Source organism: Castanea sativa, chromosome 5 (assembly GCF_040712315.1).
Source record: "Castanea sativa cultivar Marrone di Chiusa Pesio chromosome 5, ASM4071231v1".
Classification (NCBI taxonomy): Eukaryota; Viridiplantae; Streptophyta; class Magnoliopsida; order Fagales; family Fagaceae; genus Castanea; species Castanea sativa.
The window spans coordinates 56,119,961-56,136,362 of NC_134017.1; the positions used below are offsets into that span (position 1 = coordinate 56,119,961).

The 16,402-nt window shown below is 34.3% G+C and overlaps 1 protein-coding gene and 1 long non-coding RNA gene across 3 annotated transcripts; one reads left to right on the forward strand and one right to left on the reverse strand.

Annotated features, from left to right (window-relative positions):
• Positions 1-517: 517 nt before the first annotated feature.
• LOC142636247 (CSC1-like protein ERD4) lies at positions 518-5,909 on the forward strand. The gene is made up of 6 exons (XM_075810399.1): positions 518-911; positions 2,616-2,761; positions 3,110-3,391; positions 3,773-4,617; positions 4,982-5,237; positions 5,344-5,909. Exons 1-6 carry the CDS (start codon positions 641-643, stop codon positions 5,683-5,685), a joined length of 2,142 nt encoding a protein of 713 aa, XP_075666514.1. The 5' UTR covers positions 518-640; the 3' UTR covers positions 5,686-5,909.
• LOC142636248 (uncharacterized) lies at positions 2,608-13,047 on the reverse strand. 2 transcript variants are annotated; one of them, XR_012844284.1, is made up of 6 exons: positions 12,364-13,047; positions 11,757-11,870; positions 10,535-10,607; positions 8,844-8,949; positions 7,809-8,344; positions 2,608-2,696 (listed from the first exon to the last, which is right to left on the reverse strand). It is a non-coding gene; the product is annotated as an uncharacterized LOC142636248 (long non-coding RNA). The 2 variants fall into 2 exon arrangements; XR_012844283.1 differs by lacking the exons at positions 2,608-2,696; positions 7,809-8,344 and having other exon boundaries at positions 8,407-8,949; positions 12,364-13,036.
• Positions 13,048-16,402: the final 3,355 nt, after the last annotated feature.

Below are 16,402 nucleotides of genomic sequence, written 5' to 3' on the forward strand. Positions count from 1 at the left end.
TGTATTAACTATTAAGTATAATCTATATCATGCATCTGAGACTAACTCCGACCTCCACGGCTCCACTTAGCTCGATCCTCGTCCAACCTCTGCAACATATATGTCCTCCATCAATGTCATGTACCTCAGGGGTGTCTTCGATTGCGGCCGATTTATCTCCATGACGACCTGGCCAACGCGTTCTTTGCCATTAGTTTTTATCGCATCACTCTCCATCGATCCTTCTGCAGAGTCTACTGCTTGCTAGTCACCTCCACGTACCTTTACCTCCACAAGACTGAAAGAAAAAAAGCCTGAAAAAGCAAAGCAAAGCAAAGAGTACCCCACATCTCCACAACCAGCAAATCATCCTCAAGGCATTTTTTCTTTTCTTGAGCTCTTTATCTTTCAAAAGAAGAATATGGCATTGCTTTTTTTGGCAATGAATCGTAACTGCAACACCTCCTCCAGTCAATCTTCATACTTACAGTACAGTATCTTCTTTCCTCTTTATCTTTTGCTTTCCTTCTTTAATGATGATCAACCCGCTTTTCCCATTTCCAATACACTCGTAAACCTTCTTTTTATTTTTGTGAGAGAGAGAGAGACAGAGACAGAGGCAAATTTAGATTGTTTGTTTGAGTTTTAGAGAGAGACCCAGATGGATTTCAGTTCGTTCTTGACGTCCTTAGGGACGTCCTTTGTGATATTCCTGGTTTTGATGCTGTTGTTCACATGGTTGTCGAGGAAGCCAGGGAACACCGTGATTTACTACCCGCGTCGGATCTTGAAGGGTTTGGGTCCATACAAAGGAGGGTCCAGTACCCGGAACCCGCTTGCTTGGATCCGGGATGCTATGTCCTCTACGGAAAAGGAAATCATCGCCATCTCGGGATATGACACTGCTGTCTACTTTGTGTTCTTGAGGGCTGGTTTGTCTCTGCCTCCCTCTCTCTCTGTCACTTTCTGCATGTAATTTTGGTAAAGTCCTTGTAGGACTACAACAGAATTCTATGATCACAATCTTTTCCACGATTATTCTATGGGACTGTTTATGAATGATAAAAAAAAAAAGTTGTAGTTTAATGTGAAAGTGGTAGATTATTAGATAAGGTAGTTACGGAAAGAAAAAGTGTGACAATAATTGTGGTCATAAGATAACTCGTAAAACTACTGTCAATCGAGTTTTCCTTTTAGCAGAATTCATGTGAATTCTTTTTCTTCTTAGAACCATGTTTGAGTTAAATTGTAGACAAATTAATTACGTTGGTTTTTGTTTATTTTTTTGGGAAGGATTGTTATAAAGCTATTGTTTAATATTTAATATTATATGATTTTAAAATTAGAAAAAGTTTAATCTACTATTCGGTAATTGAAGAGATCATTCATATGCAGTGTAACTTGTTTAAAAAGTTCACATAGATAGTCTTATAATTTGTCATGTAATGAGTTGAAAAAGATGTATTAGACTAGTTTGTAACCAAACTCTGTCTAACAATAAAGCAATAGCATAGGGATGTTTGTGGGAGGTGATTCAAGTAAGGTTGCAAAAGATATTTTTGGAGAAGTCAAAGTGTGCTATAGTTGCAGATGTCTACCTAGGATTACAAGATACAATCTTTTGATAATTTCCCTCAATATCTTAGTTTGACTGTTCAGATTTTTAGCGGGCACAAATGTTGTGATCTGTATTGATATTTGAGGAATTGGAATGGTAGAATAGCTTGCAAAAGCACATCATTGTGTATGTAATTTTAGAATGTGTCATGGGTTTAAGTCAAAATTAGTCTCTTAAAAATTGAGGATAAGATTGCCTACCAACCACCTTTTCCAATCCCATAAAACTAGAATCTTTTACATTGGTATGACATTTAGTATTTGGTTATATTATTATCTTTTCAAACAAGAAAGGGATAAAGGAATTTCATTTTCAAATAAGAAAGGGATGAAGGACTTTTATTTTCAAATAAGAAAGGAATAAAGGAATTTCATTAGTGGTTAATATAATCTATCCTTTTGAGAGGTGCTATGAAGTGCAGAGCCTCCTCCATCAAATCATAAAAATAAATAACCGAGTGGCAAGTGGACATGTTTAATCATAAACTTGTCACTAGAACGTTTGTCTTGGCGTGTGACACTATTGCAATTAGCCTCACTGAATTTTTTTTCTTGTTAGAATGACATACTTACAGACATACATTTGTGTGTAATATAGGTTAGTACGTATATTTTGAAATCTTTAAGTAAAACCACATTGTATACCCATATTTTAACAAATGAATGACTAAAGTTATTGTTAGTTTAATTGAATAAATGATAATCTGAAATCTTTGAAACATACAAATGATATGAAAAATGAAAATCCTTAAGATAAGATAGATAATGAAGCATGTAGTTTTTCAATGTTATGCAATGGTTAGGTCATTTTATGGTAGTGTTAAACATCAGTTGTTCCTAATTCCTATACAACATTTCAACTTAATGGGAATGAGTGAATGTCGCTTTTGCTGTCCAAACCTTAAACTAAAGGTTGTATTGATATGTTAGCCATACATTACTTATGTCTCAAAACATGTTACCTTTTCCAGAGAAAAGAACAAATTTCTTATATTCACCTTTTCCCAATTAATCTGCAGTGTTGGGAATCTTGGTTATATCTGGCATAGCGCTGCTGCCAGTTCTTCTACCAGTTGCTGCCACTGATGATAGCTTGAAGTCTACAGCAGCCAAAACCAATGGGACTTTCACCAATCTTGACTATTCATACATGGGAAATGTTAAAGTATTCTACACTACCTTTCATGATCTGGATGAATAGTTCTATTTCTTTTATTCTCTCAGCCTCAGGACATAGGATATCAAATGATCAAGAGGACTTAGATATTTATTAATCTTGTCAAAGTCCAGATAGTAAATTTCTCAACCACCAAATAATATTTCATGCATGTCAAATGAATACGTTCAGGGAATCAGGGGCACAATTTACAGAGCTGGTGGTGCCATCAAACTAATCTATCGTTTCTTAATGAATTCAAACTATTAATGGCTTTCTATTTTGTTTGTTAGTTAGCTATCTATTCCTGATCATTTCTTCTGAATTCAGTTTTCTGTGTTTCATTGTAAATGGCAGGCGAGGAGTCCTCGCTTGTGGGCATTTCTGATAGCCACTTATTGGGTATCATTTGCCACATATTACCTGCTGTGGAAGGCCTATAAGCATGTCTCTGGACTGAGAGCTGATGCTCTTATGTCTCATGACGTGAGACTGAAACCAGAACAATTTGCCATTCTTGTTAGAGACATACCTCCAATCCCTGCTGGTCAAACAAGACAAAAACAGGTTGATTCATACTTTGAAAGTATCTATCCGAAGACGTTTTACAGATCAATGGTGGTCACAGACAACAAAGTGGTAAGGGATTGAGTTGCTATATATATATATATATATATTTTGCATTAATTTGACTGTTAAATATTGCACAGTACTTATAGAATTGTTTACATCTATGCACTTTTAAGTGATATATTTGTCCGGGCAATTTACTTTACCATAATTTATCAGCTTTCGGTGATACTAAGTAAATTATTATTATAATATATGGATATATCATATTTGAAGGTTCAAATTTAAGACAATATTTCATTTGAAACTGAATTGTGCTAGCATTCAAGATGAATTAGAATATATACCATGGGTCAGATGATTAATCTCATTTGACTTGAATAGTTTATGGTGTGTTTTTACATTTTTGGTGGTGGTATATGCTATTATAACATTGATTGATTCTGTTAGGTGAACAAACTTTGGAAAGAGTTAGAAGGGTACAAGAAGAAGCTTGCCCATGCTGAAGCAGCATATGCACAGTCAAAGAGAGCTGGCAAACCAGAAGGAGCAAGGCCCACTAACAGAATTGGCTTCCTTGGTCTGATTGGTAATAAAGTTGATAGCATAGAGTACTATACTAAAAAGATTAAAGAAGTAACCCCAAAACTGGAATCAGAACGAAAAGTCACTCTCAGAGAGAAGCAGCAAAATGCTGCTCTGGTCTTCTTCAAGAGCAGGGTGATTGCAGCTTCTGCAGCTCAGAGTCTACATTCTCAAATGGTTGACAAATGGACAGTTACAAATGCTCCTGAACCTCGCCAAGTGATATGGACTAATCTTAAAATCAAGTTCTATCAGAGGCAAGTACGACAATATGTCGTTTATGTTATTGTGGCCTTGACGATAGTTTTCTTCATGATTCCAATTGGATTTATTTCTGCTTTAACAACATTGGAAAATTTGAAGAAATATCTACCATTTTTAGAGTCAATTGTGAATTTGGACGCGATCAAGACAGTGTTGGAAGCTTACCTCCCTCAGCTTGCACTCATTATTTTTTTGGCTTTGCTGCCCAAGTTCCTTCACTTTCTCTCCAAGGCTGAGGGAATACCCTCTGAGAGTCATGTAGTAAGAGCATCTTCAGGGAAATATTTTTATTTTATAGTGTTAGATGTGTTCATTGGAGTGTCGGTGGGTGGAACATTGTTCAGTACATTGAAGACCATTGAGAAGGATCCTAACTCTATAGTTTCCTTACTAGGGAATAGCCTGCCACTTAATGCGACGTTCTTCCTGACCTATGTGGCTTTGAGGTAAGATTATGATTTTTGCATTTCTTTTGTTTATGGTTTCTTTTGTATTCTGTAACACCGAAAAAAAAAAGGTTCTTGTTGATGAGAAGGCTGTTCTTTTGATCATGATCTAGAGGAATAACCATTTTTTGTGACTCAAAGGTTATGGAAAATAAATGGAACTATATTATTTCTACTGGTGCCAATGCACCCTTTGTATCAAAATCTGGCTTATCCCATTTTTTGGGATCAGGATTTTGATGAGATAGATTGTCTTCCTGATTTTTTTTTTCTTTTAATACATTATTTGGTCTTTTATTTTTGCATACCTATCTGCTTGCAAGTGGTCACTTTTCATTTAATTTAATAATTCTTTGTTTCCCAGGTTCTTTGTTGGCTATGGTCTTGAATTGTCCAGAATAGTTCCTCTAATTATATTCCATTTAAAGAAGAAGTATCTTTGTAAGACCGAGGCAGAGGTGAAGGAAGCTTGGCTTCCAGGAGATCTTAAGTATGGAACTAGGGCACCAGGTGACATGTTGATTTTCACAATTGTCCTCTGCTACTCTGTTATGGCTCCTATTATTATCCCATTTGGTATAGTTTACTTTGGCCTGGGATGGCTAATTCTTAGAAATCAGGTAAAGTTAATTTATTTTTTTTACCAATCTCTTTGCATGCTCAACTATTTGCTTTTTTTTTTTTTTCATGTCAATTTAGTTTTCTTTCTTGTGTTTTATTTGACAGGCACTCAATGTTTATGTTCCATCTTACGAAAGCTATGGAAGGATGTGGCCACACTTGCATACACGCATCCTTGCAGCTCTAATATTACACCAAGTTACTATGTTTGGTTACTTTGGGGTGAAGAAATTCTACTATGCACCATTCCTAATTACACTCATCATACTGTCCCTGATATTTGGCTTTGTCTGCCACAAGAAATTCTACCGATTTTTCTGTGATACACCTCTGGAAGTTGCTCTCCATGATTCAAAGGAAATTCCTAATAATAATATGGAAGTAATTTTCAAATCTTACATCCCACCAAGCTTAAGTTCTGAGAAGATTGATGGTGTACCAGTTTGAAGACGCCTTGTCAAAAGTTACAAGATCAGGGTCATTAGTTTGATGTACATTTGTGTTTGTTGGTGTTTGTAATCTGGTTAGCAAAACTTTTTTAAATTTAGCATATTTGTTTATATGTTAAGCATTGGGAATCATGACATTGGGTTGTCTGTAATATATTATGTTAATTTGCACCAGTTGTGTGGAGTTATATTATTTAGTCCTGTTTAATCTTTCACTGTCAACTCAAAATGATATCATTGAATTTTCCTGGATTAGCAACTGTTGCTTACATTTTAGGTTATTGCATTATTCTGTCATACAATGTCTTCGATTTGGTGAGGCTTATTTTCCTAGGTTTTAAAATTTCCTTCTTAGCCCCTGACCATTTTCATTACATGAAATAAAAATAGATTAGAGTTTCTCGCTCACGATCTAACAATGAATCCAAGCTGAGTTGTTATAATTACTAAGAATCGAGGCCCAGATCAGAGAGCAGGAAACCAAATTGTTCACCTAAACTACATGTTCTGCCATGGTGTGCCATCACTTGGATTTACCAGACTTGACTCTTTGTTTCTCTATGGCTTAGTTGTCAGTTATCTCGCCTAAAACTACAGTTGATGCGCATTCTATAATGTCAGCAATCATATCTGAAAATACAATCACATGCCTTCTATAGTTCTATATTGTCGTTGTCTTCAACTAATCATCAGTTTAATACTAATGACTTTCTATGTACATTATGACACTTGATTTCTATGTGAATGTGAACAATGACATGGAATTGTCTTCAAGTGGAAAGAGTTATTTTCTTTATCTTTCAAAATTTTAGAGTGTCTTATAATAATTTCTAGTTTGGTTGAATCTTATATTTCTGTTATTGTTTTTCTTTGGTACTTTCAAAGGAATTTTTGCTCATTTTTTCATGTAAGCAGCCTCCATTGTTGTAAGCTTTCCAAATCTAATAAGTTAGTCTAGACAAACCCCCCACACACATACAACAATACATGCATATGTGTACATAAACCATAATATTTTTTAATACTATAATTAGTCATAATTCATTGAATAGAAAATTAGGTATTTTTTTAGGTACAAGATAATAGGTAATTAAATTCAAATACATAAGAGTCTGTTTGGGAACTGCTTATTTAGTTGAAATTGAAAATTTTTTGTTAAAAGTATTGTAGATAAAACTAAAAGGTAGCTGAAATAGTATAGTAAAACCATAAATAGTACAAAAAAGTATAATTGGATCAAATAATAGCAAAAATAAGTTGAATAGTAGCAAAAATAAGGTAAATAGTAAAAAAAACTGGCTTTTTAAGTCAATGCCAAATACAACTTAAGTGTATGTATGTGTGTATATTTGCTTAAGTGATGTTGTATTAACCAATGAAGAACAAATGATATATTTTTTTTCCAAGGACAATTAAATTTGATACAACTATGTGTTTGAATTCAAATAGAGAACCTATATTGTACCTAAGTTAGTTTGATATGAGACATGTATATATATATATATACAAAAAATTTTGTGATACAAAAATTCTTTTACAATATTCATAATGAAATTCTTAAATTTTTATTTTCAATTTAAATTACCAAATTAATCGTCTACTAAAGTGAATAAAAAAAATAATGGAATCAATGAAGTCTTCAAAAAAGACATAAACAATTCAAAATTTTAACAAATACAAGAAAAAAATATTTACAATTAAAAAATTAAAATTAAGAAAACAAAAAGTATCAATTGGTCAATATATTTTTAAGAGCACTATGGAGTACGGACTAACTCAAATTAATAATTGGGAGGGAGGCCAACTCCTATTTTGGTAGCCTATATTTTTAAACTCCTTAATAATTGTATATGTTATAAAAAAAAATTGAATAATTTTATGATAATATTACTATTTGACTCATATTTTAAAAAAATATGTTTGCATATATAAGGGTATTTTGGGAGTTTTAGTTTGAATATAGACACAGTGTGAGATATAGTTTTCTAAGTGCACTATATTAATTTATTCAATTGAATTTGGATACATGATTACATTGATTAATAAAGTATAAACAATATTAGTTTGTACTAAGAACAGTTAAATTCAATTAGTCTAAATTAATTTAATTGGAAATCTTACCTCAAGAACTCTATTGTACAGGTGAGACCTTGCATAGCTAGACCTCCACTGCAATCCCTCTAGCTCCAACTTTTGCAACATTTGTCTTCCATGAATGTCACGTGCCCCAAGGTTGTCTTCGATTCATCTATCACTACAAAAAAAAGGTTCTATAGCCGCGTTTTTAAAACGTGGCTATAGCTTAGAAAAACGTGGTTATAGGACAATTTGGTCTATAGCCGCGTTTTTTTAGGCCACGTTTTTAACAGTGGCCTAAAATGCGTAACTATAGGTTTGAAGGGTCTATGGCCACATTTTTTTAAACGCGGCCACAGTTGTGGGTTAAAGCCGCGTTTCAAAAACGCGGCTTTAGGCTAGGATTATAGCCGCGTTTTAAAAACGCGGCTTCAGCCCATCACTATGGCCACGTTTTTAAAACGCGGCTATACCCCTGAATACTTCACAGCTGCTCTACACCGTCAGGTCCTCTCTTGCCTTCAGCTATACCCCTGAATACTTCACAGCAGCCTACTCTACACCCTCAGCTTCTCTCTTGCCTTCAAGAAGATCAAAAGGAACACAATTACACTAGGAACATTTTTTTCCTTTGACTTTCCTACACTTTCTCAGCAATGAAACACAAAATTGATGCCCAGAGTTCAAACAGCAGGATATAACAGTCATAATAACAACAATATTTCAAAACATAGAGACTTTCTAGTTTCCACAAAGCATCTATACACTGAAATTCCAAAAATTTATTTGCCTACATCACAACAATAATGCTATTTTTGTGAAGGCAAACAGCCTCCCAATGTACCAAACCTAGCATAACTCATCAACTTTATATGAGAGGCAACTTGAGTTCTTTTGTATCTATTATTATTTTTATAGGCAGGATTTTGGAAGACATCCACAATCACTTTGGCATCTATCTCAACAATAAGACAAGTGATATTTAAGGTAATTCCAACAAATATAAAGGTAATTCCAATCAGCACTGAAAGCCAATAATCACAGATCTGACAGTATAACAGTATCAACTATTATCCTTACCTCCAAAGTGATGACTCCACAAAAATGTCTTTCCTCTTGCTTTTTGGTGTACCCAAGCTGTAAAATAAATGAGAGTCCAAGAATGCGTATGGATAAACCTGCTCTCCTATGCCAAGAATGATTTTTCAGCCAATCAAAAAGAAAAATATGCTCTCTATGTAGTTATATGTTCCCCAAGAATAAAACCCAGTGATATAAGGCATATCTGATTCGTGGAGAAGAGTTTTTTTCTTTTTATATATTTTTTTATAAGTAATAATGAATTTCATTAAAAGAACTCTGAAATGGTTTCCAAAAGAATTACAATCTAAGATTTACAAGATCCATGAAAACTACTAAAGAATTTACAAGTTATCCCACCAATTATAATACAACATTCAAATAAAGAATGCAAAAATCATTTTGAATTATACCAAGTTACAAACTAAAATCTGAGAAATATAAAGCACGGCTTTTATATTTGACACCTTTCTTTATAGCACCTGTAGTTTCAGGTGCTTGTTTCTTCTTTTTCAAAAGGTCATAAAGTTATCCCGTTCTTCCCTTGTTTCAAGTGCACTTAATTTAAATACTTCCAAAAACTAGAGAGTCCAAACCTAAAAGAGACAAGTAAAACAAATTGATGTCATCTATAAATTATACACCTTGATAATATTTTAAGTTTTACCTCAACAGCAAAACTAAATTTATTTCTGTATTACAAGACCAACTTAAAAGTAAACATCCTACAAAATAGAAACCAGTGTCATTGGACATAACAAACTACCAAGCTGATTAATTCTTTTGAAGGATAAGCAACAAGTTTTTTATTGGTTTGCTGAAAGTGGGTAAAAGTACAGTTGTATCAAGAAAAAAAACAAGATTTCAAAAAGTTGTGCATAAGCAATGGAACTAAAAAGCTAATCTAGATGCAAGCTTAAGTATTTACTAAAGAAGCAGAAAATAACCAACATTTACTCAACTCTATCTCTATCAAGACAAAACCACTCTGCATAATAGAAATTTGAGTACTGAATAAGCCAAAATGGACCAAATATTCTAAATTGGACCGAAGTGGCTGAATTGGTCCGAATAGACAAAATGAACCCAATGGACCAAATTGAGTCACCAATGCAGTTAATAGAAAATTCTAATGTAGAGCCATATCTAGTCACTTGCCATTGCAACCAAAAGAGCCAATGGTGCCTCTCCAAGTGGCATCTTTATTGTTTTCACCAAAGCATTAGCAGATTTTTTGGTGTGAGCTAGAAAACATTCAAAAGAACTATGAGATTTTTGTTTTCTTTTTGATAATTAATTTGTTATAAGGATTGGCTTTTGTCATCTGGTGCTAACAGTATAACTAAAATTCTTTGAATCTAGAACATTCCTTCTACAATGCCCACAAGATTTTGCAAACGTTCAAAATAACAAGACAACGGCAAAGTCAAAATAAATATATAACAAGAATTAGAGAAAAAAACAATGTCCTCAGGACAATACCAACATGCAAAATAATGAAACAACGTATGGTTACTATAAGTAAGACTTACAGGTTAAATATTCAACTGAATTCATTCAGAATAGTGAAATGAGTAACAAAGAGAGCCTCCTTAGATGATAATGGGGGGTTAAGCTACACTCCTAACTCTTAATGCAGTACATCAACTTTACCAAACACAAAAAGAAGTTCTGAAGAATCACAAACTTACCCATACACCTCTCTTGTGTGCTCCATGTCTTTGGGCCGTCAAGCTCTTCGTATCTGGCAGGGCATAACTAATCCTATAAAACAAAAGGCCAAAGGCAAACAATCAGCAACAAAGTTTAACAATATGAAATCCAATTAAGTGAATTTCAATCCAAATTCTCAAACAGCAAAATGGACAATAAGTAAATATATCGCTTCCAATACGATTTCTCTCTAGTAAACCTCTCTAATTCTCTCCTTAAATCATTAAAAAAAAAAAGCATAAATTCCTACGTCTAAAAAAAGAAGCGTAAAGATAATAGTGGTTTGTTATCAAAGAGTTTGTGTTTGATTTAAATTGGGAAACCAAGTAGCATAATCCCCTAAAAAAAGAAGAGTAAACTCCTACCCCTAAAAAAAAAGCGTAAATTCTTATTACCTAACTGCCATTGAAGTTTAATGCCAACATTGACTCAGCCAAAGGAAAAAAAAAAAAAAAAATATATATATATATATATATATATATATATATATGTATGTATGTATGTATGTATGTATATAACATAAAGTAAAAATAAATCTCACAAAAAAAAAAATGATACATGGCATATTTACTTGATTGCTTCAATTAAATTTCACCAAGAGACTTCTAATATTAATGAGAAACTTAAAAACAAAAATCAGGTAGCACAACAATCAGCTCCCTTCAGTTGGCTGGTTGGCTCCAAGAGGTTGATAGCAGCACCTATTTGAAATTCATTGAGAAGTTTTCTCAAGCACCTGGCGTACATTCCTTTTAAACCCAAAACAGAGCCACCCATTAAAAGAGCAAGCCACCACCATTACAAACAACCAAATAAAATCATACAAAATCACAAAATCCAACAAGACTATCCCATATTTTGGTTCTCAACGCAACAAGACTATCAAACTACCCATTGAATTCCAACCACCCAATAAGCTATCTATCCACTCCTGCCACCACCAGCACTGCCAAAATCTGATTTGGACAACAAATCATTTATTTGTTGGGAAAAATAAGAAAGCATTTGAAACCATGATTTCAATTTCCTACCATGAAATGCAGGCATTTGAAAGCATTCACCTACTATTATCAAGCACATTAATGAAGCTAACGTATTGAAGTAAATAGAGAGCATTGTCTAGATGGAGACAAAAGAAAAATAAGTAAAAAATCATGTGATTTAAATAAATATATAAATAAAATAAAATATCATACCTACCTTTTCTACATATTCAACTACGGTAGAGTTAATCACCTCCTTGATTACTTGCATGGTTAGAGCATGTGGAGGCCCCTCCATAAAAACCACAAGTACATGGAGTGCTGTTCTAAACTAGTCAACCACAACAAAGGATAGTTAAATAGTCATTAAATGATTGGAAGCCACTTCTGTTGACTACTGTAACTCTTCATGGATGACCATATGCAGTTAGAAAACAAAAACAAAAACAAAAAACAAAAGAAATGAGCTTCTCTCCATGATAAAATATACACCTTTTGCAAGACCTCAGAACTCAGACTCAGTGACTATTAAAGCAAACCCCAAAACCCTCATACAATATATGAACGGATATATATATGACCCAAATTATTTAAACTAATCTATAGTACTTATGAAGCACTTAAAAATAAGCCCATTTTAAACAGAGACATTGAAGAACTCCAATCAATGATATAATAACTCATAAATCACATGAATTAATTCAAAGTGGCCAAACCAAACATAAAACCTCCATCACATTACAACAATATGATTCCTTAAATCTCAAATAATTGGAGTAGTAAAAAAAAAAACAAAAAATGTAAGAATCAAATAGTATACATACCAAGGTTATTGTCGAGGGTTTTGGTGAACTGGTTGAGAGTTGGGGGGACCTTGAGCCTCTGCTTGAGGATCCGCTTCTTCCTCTGAAGCTGAACAGTCTTAGGCCATTTGATGAATCGGGTCAGATCTCTCTCCGGTGACAAAGCCCCACCGATCTCAACATCTCGTCCAGATCGACGACCTTCTTCAACAACCACCACCGCTCCGCCTCACCGCCACGCGTCAACATGTACAACGTCTCCCCTCTGTTGTCTCCTTCGATGCGATTCTCCATCGACCACGACCGCTCGATCTCTCCCAACAAATCCATCTCCGTCTCCCCACACGGCGGCACGTCCGGCACTGTCAGCAACCCTCACCACCACCACCAGATCGTGAAGCGCACCGCTCCTCAGAAATGAACCTGTATATGCTCTCCTACCACTCACCTCGAAATTTCCATATACACCCCTCTACCTGGATATATAAAAATCATATATAATCTCTCTTATCAAAGCCAGAGGGTTGAGATCGGAGATGGAGGATGAAGGTTGAGAGATGGAGGCTTGGAGGGTGAGGGTTGAGATCGGGCTTGAGAGGTAGAGGCTGATGTGCGATTGAAGAGGCTAGGGTTGAATTTAGACAGAGAAAGGTTCGAAGGGCTTAGATCAATGCCTTAGGGATTTTTTTTCTTTCCAATTTATAGTAGGGGCTGTAGCCCCGTTTTTCCAAACGCAGCTTCAGGGATGCTTTAGGCCGCGTTTACAAAAACGCAGCTTCAGGCTGACTATGGCCGCGTTTTTAATAAACGCGGCTTTAGGACAAACCTATAGCCGTGTTTTACAAACGTGGCTTCAGCCCATTCTAGAAAAACGCAGCTGTAGAACCAACAAACGCGGCTATAGACCTGGTCTTGGGCTGCGTTCAACACACGCGGCCACAAATCTGGTGCTGTGGGTGCGTTTCAGGGAAACGCAGCTTAACTAGGGTCTTAGGCTGCATTTTTTCAAACGCGGCTAAAAAAAACGCGGCCTAAGACCTGCGTGTTTTGTAGTGTATCCTTGGAGAAATTATACCGTCTTCATGATGGACTACGTCATTTGTTCATCATTCCCGTAAAAGACTTCCATCTATTTAAAATTACTGAGTTAGTATTTAATTTTTATTTAAAACTCTACAATTTTAAACAGGTGAGAATCTTTTACTTACTTATCCACCATGAAAATTTTATAATTTCTCCTATCCTTGATGACCCGGTCAATGCCTTCTTCATCTTCAGTGGCAGTTTTAGGAATTTTTTTTCTTCTAAATTAGTCATTAAATAAGAATTTATTACTTATAATTTATTGTGAAAATATTCTATACTTAACGATACTTTTTTGTTTTTTTTAAACCAAATTCTTGAAATTTTGATCTCAGTATGTTTAATATTTTTCTTGGGATTTTGAATTCAAGGATTTCTAATTATTTTATTTTATTTTTACTTAGACAAAATAGGTTAGTTGATAGATATATAATATTTTTTTGCTAGTCAGGTGTGAACACCTGACTTCAATGTAGAGCTGCCACTGTTGGCCTTTGCTTAATTTTCCAGAAGTAGCTTGAAACATTGAAATAGCAAAGCAAAGAGTACCCCACAATTACCAGGTAATCTTCCTTGAGGTATTTTTTTCTTTAATTTTTCTCTCTTTTATCTTTCAAACAAGGAATATGGCATTGTGTTATCAAAAAAGAAAAAAGAAGAAAGAAGAAAGGAATATGGCATTGCTTTTTTTGGCAATGAATCTAACTGCAACAACACCTCCTCCTCCTCCAATCAATCTTCATACTTACTTGACACAGTCTTTTTTCCTCTTTGTTAAAAAATATACCATCCTAACGCTTACTTTTGCTTTGAGAGAGAGAGAATGAGTGTTTTAGAGTTTTAGAGAGAGACCCAGATGGATTTTAGTTCCTTCTTCACGTCCTTACGTACATCTTTTGTCATATTCGTGGTTTTGATGCTGGTGTTCACATGGTTGTCGAGAAAACCAGGAAACAACGTGGTTTGTTACCCGGAATCCGTTTGCGTGGATCCGGGAGGCTATTTCCTCCACGGAAAAGGACATCATCGCCATCTCAGGAATCGACACTGCCGTCTACTTTGTGTTCTTGAGAACTGGTGTTTCTCTCTTCTTTTGGCCAAGTTCTAAATTCTAACAGAACTATTGTCGAATATCAATCGAGTTTTTGCCTTCTTGGTGGTTTTTCTTTTTGAAGGGATTATTGTAAGCTACTGTTTAAGCTTTACTTCTATCTCTATCCTTTAATAATACACAAAAAGATTTATTTTATAAATCTAATGAGTCTCACAAATCACAATATTTGGATCCATTTCTCTATAATTCAATACAAATTTAATAAGATAAAATATTATTTTGGTCCCTAAACTTTCTTAAAAATTTGTTTTTCCTCCCTAAATTAAAAAAAAAAAAAAATTCATCCCTAAACTGTGTAAAAAAAAAAAAATTCAATAGTTTAGAGACAAAAGTAAGGATGTAAAAAAAACTTTATTCAATAGTTTAGGGATGAAAAACAAACTTTTATGAAAGTTTAAGAACATAAATAAAATATTTTCAATAGTCTAGGAACAAAATGTGAACTTTTTAATTTTTTAGGAATGAAAAATAAATTTCTTAAAGTTTAAGGATAAAAATCAAATTTTTGGTAAAGTTTAAGGACCAAAATAGTATTTTACCCAATTTAATATTATAAAATCTAAAAATATAAGGGTACGTAATAATTTAAAATTTAAAAAATTATGTGGTATTCTCTATATTGTGAGATCCATGAGATAAAACATTAATAGCAAAATTGAGATGACATTATAAAAATGATAAAATTTAGATGATTGTGCAATGGAGAAAGGTCACCAAATTGCCCATGACGCTCGGGCTAGCAGGCTACAACCCACTTGGATAATGGGTTGTCTAGCCCAATACCATTAACTAAGGACTCATGGGCAGTCTAGTAGCCCAATGGGACAGGCCATGGGTGCCTACTAAACTAAACCCATTAGCCTAGTTTGTTGGATGGGCCTATTAGCCCGGTCGGTTAACCCATATTTTTTAACAAAATATTTTGAATGGAGTGAGGATGTGAGAAAGTAATACTTGAAGACAACACACCACGAGGATACTGGAAGTAATTGAGCTCAATTATTTCTAAATATATATTTTGCTAATAGCCTAGTAACTTTGATTTTTTTTTAAATGTTGTACATTTTGGTTTATTAAAAAGATAGGAAAAAAAACTATTTAAAACCTTAATGAAAATAATTATTAGGTTTTGACAGTAAAAAATTTAAATAAGTTTGAATTCTTTGATTTTATCCTTTATGAAATAATTTGAGTCTTTCCTTAAAAAAAAAAGGAAAGGAAAAAAAATTTTAAAAAACCCTTGGATAGCCCATTTGGCCCCAACTTGCTAAAGACAAAATGGGTATTGCCCATGAGTTAAGATTTTTCCTTTCGGCTTGGCCTATCTACTGGTCAATGACTTGCTTGACCCAGCCCACTAGGCCCATGTGCCTAGTAAAAACAGGGTGGGTCAACCCAACCCAGCCCATTGTTGACCCTAAGCAATGGGCATAATGATTCTTTTTATTCACTGTGATGTTTTTGGATTGCAAAAGTTGGGCCTTGCGGATTTGAATTTGGGTGCTTAAATCAAAATACCTTTTTTGGATTTGTAGTTAACAAATGGAGCGTTGGCATTTGCTTTCTTTTCATAGTTGCCCTCAAATTTGTTGGTTAATGGTTGAAATTATTAGCAAGTTTCACACATATTGTTATCTGTATAGCTGTTTGAGGAATTGGAATGGCAGAATAGCTTTCAAAATGCATCATTGTCTATGTAATTTAGAATCTTCATTATTTGGTTATATAAGAGGTCAGTTCTAGGTGTGATGGTATGGCAAGTACCCTTTGCCCAAGCACGGTCATTAGTGGTTAATAGAATCTTTCCTTTTTGAGAGGCAATATGAAGTGCAGAGCCTCCTCCATCCAAATCATACAACAAAT

What these genes read in the sequence shown, in the direction of transcription:
- LOC142636247 (XM_075810399.1), top strand. Translation starts at nt 641, where the DNA reads ATGGATTTCAGTTCGTTCTTGACGTCCTTAGGGACGTCCTTTGTGATA. An exon ending in TGGTCACAGACAACAAAGTG is followed by an intron (nt 3,392 to 3,772) that starts GTAAGGGATTGA and finishes TGATTCTGTTAG; the next exon opens with GTGAACAAACTTTGGAAAGA. An exon ending in GGCTAATTCTTAGAAATCAG is followed by an intron (nt 5,238 to 5,343) that starts GTAAAGTTAATT and finishes TTTATTTGACAG; the next exon opens with GCACTCAATGTTTATGTTCC.